Source organism: Phaeoacremonium minimum (assembly GCF_000392275.1).
Source record: "Phaeoacremonium minimum UCRPA7 unplaced genomic scaffold PA7_03_scaffold_91, whole genome shotgun sequence".
Lineage (NCBI taxonomy): Eukaryota > Fungi > Ascomycota > Sordariomycetes > Togniniales > Togniniaceae > Phaeoacremonium > Phaeoacremonium minimum.
This window is the reverse complement of record NW_006920998.1, coordinates 1-6,001: the sequence shown is the minus strand read 5'-3', so window position 1 is coordinate 6,001 and position 6,001 is coordinate 1. Positions and strand designations below refer to the sequence as shown.

At 56.1% G+C, this 6,001-nt stretch overlaps 1 protein-coding gene across 1 annotated transcript; it reads left to right on the top strand.

Annotated features, from left to right (window-relative positions):
• Positions 1-3,623: 3,623 nt before the first annotated feature.
• Positions 3,624-5,246, top strand: UCRPA7_1402 (hypothetical protein; the record flags this gene model as incomplete). The annotated part of the gene is made up of 1 exon (XM_007913991.1): positions 3,624-5,246. One exon carries the CDS (start codon positions 3,624-3,626, stop codon positions 5,244-5,246), a length of 1,623 nt encoding a protein of 540 aa, XP_007912182.1.
• Between the last annotated feature and the right edge of the window lie 755 nt (positions 5,247-6,001).

The window sequence follows — 6,001 nt, the reverse complement described above, 5'->3', positions numbered from 1 at the left end:
GTAAAGCTTGAGAACCACTTGGTCGCCCCAATCCTGCTGTCAAACTGGCCTTGATAAGTCGGAGACACTCCAAAAGCTTCATCAGAAGTGAAATTGAACATCCCGACACGTGATGGTGTTACATGGCTTTGCATTGAGCTGTCAGTGAACCTTGAAGCATCCAAAGTGGTCAGGGGGAAGCTTAATTCACGGAACTATTGAAAACGGCCGCTGATTGGCCAGCGGGGGAGATCATGGCAGGCCGGGTACATCAGCCCTGGGGACTGTGCCCGCGGGCTCGAGCCGTCCCTTGCCGGGCTAAAACAACCAACCAGTCTGTGTGGGTGGCTCTCTCATTTCTTGAAAACGTGCCATGGTCATACCGGTAGTCAGCAAGCAAGCCTCACGACAAATGATGCCCATTCACGGCTCTCCATCCGAGGTCTCCATGGCCACAGCTCCTCTTCGAATGAGGGTTTGCGATAAATAGCCCAGCCATTATTCGTTTGGACGGGGTCTTAAGATACGCAAGACTCGCATCCGGTTTATATCACGAGTTGCATTAGTCTGTCCGTTTGGTCCTTGGATGATCCCACCTCCACCATGTGCTGACTTGTCAAAGGAGAGAAAAACCTGGAAATGCGCCGGAGTCTGGAGCTTTGAGGAGCTTGCAAGCAGCACACGCGGGTGCGCAAGACAGGTACCACAGTACAGTACAGCTGGGGGCCAATCTAACAAGCCACACGTCGCCGACCAGCTCCCACCAACCCACCCTTGCCGCACCAGCCCACACCACCCTCCTCCACCAAGATGGAGAGCCAAGCAGGGTTCAGGGCTTTCAGGGGGATGATGGCCTTGCTTTGGATCCGGCCTATTGGGTTCGCTAGAGCTCGGCAGCTGAGAGCCCATTGGGCAGGGCCTGGACTAGCCGGCATTTGTTTCGTCACTGATCCATGGCTCTTCATGTACTGCCAACGCACAACTCCAGGAGCGTCTAATTTTGCCTGCGTCGCGGGAAGTGCATGATTTCATGTACTATGTATGGTGGAGGAAGGGTGAAGGCGACGGACGGACCAGCTGCCTCTGACCTTGATCCCAGCCTCCCGAATTTTGGCTGATTGATCAAATCTCCCCATTGGCTTTCATCAATGGCAAGAGATGGGGATAGTCTCGAAGCTGCCAGCGCAGACACTCAAGCAAGTGATCGAAGCTCTTCGAGGCGCATGTCGAGGAAGGTTGCTTGTGCTCTGGTTGACAAAGAGGCGTGCGTGGCCCTGTCGGCCTTGTCACCCTCAAAGCTTGCCGATCCATCTGATGGATAGGCGCACAGTTACGCCTCTTCAGAGTATGCGCAAGCTGCTCATCTGAAAGAAATGAATTCAACATTAATAAATAGATCCTTAACCTAGAGTTGTTTTGAGCCATGTGTAGAATGTCTGGCCCACGGCTGTTTCAGCGGGCAGCAGAGACATGGTTCAGGTTGTCCTCCCGCGTGTGTAACTCTCATCTGCGCGGGTTAATCTAAAACGGAGAGTTGGCTGACCAAAGAGGAGCCCTGGTCCTCAGCTGAAGGAGTGAAGCAGCAGATGAGACTGATTCGGAGAGTACTTCAGACCGGGGGGAGTTGGACTGAGTGACAGAGAGTGAAAGGGCCACAAACGCAGATCCGGGTGTTGGTGCTGCGCCAAGTGGAAGGGGGAGGATGATCCAGCCCACCCTTCAACAGATCAAGCCCCGAATTACAAAACCCTTGCCTCCCGTTGCTGCCGCTATCCGCACAACATCTGCCTTTCAAATCTTCTAAGGCAGGCTGAGACAGACAGATATTCCTTTCCGGGAACACTTCCCACTCTGTCCGCCCAGCGTCGCTCTGCTCATAATGCTCTGCGACGACAGAAACAGCCCGTTGCAATGACAATAGCTTCCTGAACTGGACCTGGCGCTGGATCCCTCGATTGTTACCCGGCCAGACAATTGCGTAGGCCCGTGCTGCTACTGCCGCAGCAACTTTTTCCTGGCTGGAGGGCCTGTAATTGGAAGAGAGAAGACGCTGCATCGCACACACAACTGGGGCGGAATATGACAGAGGCTGGGAGACGCCAACGGCCGCTGGACACTTCTCAACTCGACAGCGCAACCGCAATTGGAGCCATTGATATGCGATTATGGTTGCCGATGAGTCTTTTGCAGCTCTTCAGTCCGATCGCCAGTCTATCATAGCTCAATTGGCCACGCGAAACGGTGAGGCGACGGAGGCAGAAGTTGGGTGCAGCTTGTTGGTGTGGTGGGTGTGCGCCAGTGACAGTCGGGCAGCGGTGGACGACGACAACGACGACAACACCACGGCCTAGATCACGACCCAGAAAGACCCTTTCACTGCGACTGTCCTTGGATGCACAGCTGGTGACTCCTCAAAAATAGAATCTGACGACGCGACAAGTGTTTTTAGGGCATCATTCATTTGTAGCCGACAGCTCTTCAACTGGCCACCAAATCTCGTTTCGTTTTCGCAAGGTGTTCCTGCCACCCGCTTTTTCGCCAAACCGCCAACCTCTCCATTTTCGACGACAGCGCAGCACCAGCGAAAAGAGGCCCGGCAACAACCTCGCGCTACCAGCACGACTGCCCTTTTTCGCGCTTATCCTCCTTTCCCTCTGCTTCTCTCTTCTGCTGTGCAACGACTTTCTCCTAACAATTGCAAAGCAATCGTCGGTGAGAAACTGTTGCATACCAGACGGATCACCGCCTTCCTCATTTTTGGGTAGGGCATTGTTAGCTGGTGTGAAGTCACCGTCGACTCACATCACTTCCCTTCCCAAGACATCTTTGTTTACTTTGCACGACCACAACCACTCCCACTGCTTTTACTTCACCACGCACCGTGGTGAACCACCATCACATTGTCCAGCTCTCCAGGCACTCCTGGTGACCAGCGCGAGGCATTCGCGAAGGTGACGGGAACTAATCCCCCCTTCTCTTCTCACGACCGTTACGACCGCCACGACACTTCTACGCCGTCACGTCAGCGCCAGCAGCGAACACTTCCTCGATACCAGAGTCCTCAGCAGTCTCCAGCACAGGAAGACAACAGATCCACTCCGTCATCCCAAAGAGTCTTGCGTCGTACTCCCCGCTTCCTCAACACCCCGAGTCCCCAGCCCAGAGAGCAGACTCCACCCAGGCAGGTTCACCTCGAGGCAGTCTCCGTTGGTATAAATCCTCGGATCCTCGCCGCCACTGCTGGGTCACCGGACCAGGAAAAACGCAGGGAGCGTCTTCGCCAACCCAGACGGCAGCTCTCACAGGATCTGAGTGACTCTCTCGAGGAAGCCTCTACCACTCTACCTCCGTCTTTCATTCCCCCAAGAATCTCATCTTCCCCACAGCCGGGCACATCCCAGCCACACCCGGTTGTTCGCATCTCCAGACACACCCACAGTGCGATCCTCTGGGCGCTCGAGGAAGCACTGCGACATCCCAACCCCTTCACGCCCGACCTCATCGAGGAGAACGCTTCCATGGCGGAGCTCCTCGGCGGCGGCCCGGCCGTCACCAATGGCAATGGAGGATCGACTTCACGACCGACAGCACCGCCCGCGCAGACTGGCTCGCCGTCTCAGGGCATAAGAGGACCCCGGGCCATCATGCACGCACGGCAGGAGCGGGAGGCGGCACGTCAAAGAGCGGAGCGGGAGCAGATGGAGAGGGAGCGTGCTGAGCAAGAGGCACGCCTCCTGGAAGAACAGCGGCAGAGACAGGAGCGGAGAGCCCAGGCTGCTGGCGCTGGCGGTCCATCACATGTAGGAGGAGGCGGCGGGGGAGACATACCCGCCGCCCCTCAGCCCAGTGATCCTATCTCTACACAACGACGACAGCGACAGACATCGGATCCTCAGGCTCGACCGTCTCAGCAACAGACGTCAACCAGAATATCTCAGAACCCCGGCACGCAACAGCAACAGCAGCGGCCGTCTAGAAATCCAGCTGCTCAGGGGGCGCCTCCGCAATTCCCTACAGGAGTTCCCCAGGCCGCACAGACCACAGCTGGTGGTGCTGGCCAAACCGGTGAATCTTCAACGGCAGCAGGAACTCGACCTAGGAATTCGTTCCCTCATGCCTTCGAGCGCTGGGAGGCCTTGTCAGCCCATTGGGAGGGCCTGACAAGCTTCTGGATTCGGAAGTTGCAGCAGCATGCCGAGGACATCGACAGAGATCCCGTTTCTTCGCAGCTCTCCCGACAAGTGACCGATCTTTCGGCTGCGGGCGCTAACCTTTTCCATGCCGTGGTCGAGCTTCAACGGCTCCGCGCTAGTTCGGAGCGCAAATTCCAGCGGTGGTTTTTCGAGACGCGCGCGGAACTGGAGCGGCACCAGGAGGTGAATGCGATGCTCGAGGCTGCTTTGGAGGAGGAGCGCCGGGGCAGATCTGATGCGATCAGAGATGCGGTCGAGCATGAGCGCGCCAACTCAAAGACGCAGAAGCGCATGACTGAGATGCAGAAGGAATTGACCATCTCCAAAGAAGAGGCGCGCCGTGCTTGGGAGGAGCTAGGCCGACGTGAGCAAGAGGAGCGTGATCGAACCATTTCCCTACAACAAGGTCTACCGACAATTGTCGGTGGTGTACAGGTGGTGCCCATGACACAGGGCGTTCCATCACGACACGGCAGCTCTCGAGATCCACGATCGCAACCTCAACCTGAGAATCCAGAGTACGGTTCCCAGCAGCAAGGCTACGGCGACTATTCGCAAGCCCCACCCGTTCAACCGACGACCTCTACTGCCGCAGGACCCAGCGGCACCGGCGGTTTCTACCAGCAGCCCCAGGCGACCGTCCACCACGAGGGAGGTAGCGCCTACAGTGGCGGCGGTGGATCAGAGGGAGGCTATAGCGAAGGTGAGTACGCCATAGATGCACAGGGCAACTTCATCCGCGACTCCCGAGGCCACAAAGTCCCCTTCCGCGCACCTGGCACTCCTGGAGATGACAGGTCTGACTCGGGGACAGAAGATTACGAGACGCCTGTAGCGCAGCCCGCGGGCGGTGTGAGCTATCCTCCATCAAGCTCGCAATACGCTGGCGGCCAGCACCCACCGCAGCAACAGCAGCCGTATTCTGGCACCGGGCCGGATTACTCGGGCTCCGGCTATGCTGCGCCCGGCTGGGAGACTGTCCCCCGTCACCATCATCCTACTAGGCTTAGTGATGTGATCGAGGAGGACGATGAACGGAGCAGAACCAGTGCTAGTCAAGTCAGCCGTGGTTAAAAGGCTTGATCTCCCCCATCACGACGTGTCTCCCAACATCCCCGGAGACACATCTGTCACGAGTCCTCCGAATTTCCTTTTGTTTCCTGATCTCCGAGATTAATTAGCTTTTGATGCATTTCGACGGCTCCAAAGAGACCACACAAAACACCTACTACAACCGAGTTTTTTTGGTCAGATAGACTCTGCATACAGAGGAGCTACCCTTGCATAGCATGGCAAAGGCGATCTGTGGTTGGCTGGATTGCTTTCTCACTTCGATTTGCGAATCTTTTCAATTTTTGAGTTCGACTTCCCCGTGGATTTTCCGACACATTTTGCTGCGACAAGCCGTCATGTCGGCAATCTTGATTTGCGACTTTAATAAGGCACTGCCTGGGCTTTCGGCTTTGTGATGCATGTTGGGAATAGTAAGGCGTTGGAGAGAGCGAGGGAGGCGCCCCTTTTTGTTGGAGTTGTGTGAAGAAAATAACTGCGCTGAGGGAGTAAGACGATGAGAAGTATTGAAAAGGACGGCAAGAAATTCACTTTGCTCAGAAGAGACGCTCTGCATCAGCCTTTGGCCTAGTCGATTCACCAGGACTCATGGAGTAACTGAGGTAAAGACCCTGCACGACCTTCTCGGCAACCATTGTTGTCTAGACTGGACCCAGCAGCACGACTTTCACCCGGACACAGTATTCTCACCTGGCACTTCAGGCAGCTCTGTTGAGGCAGGCATTGGTAACCCAATCGGTTCTCAAGACGGCCGAATG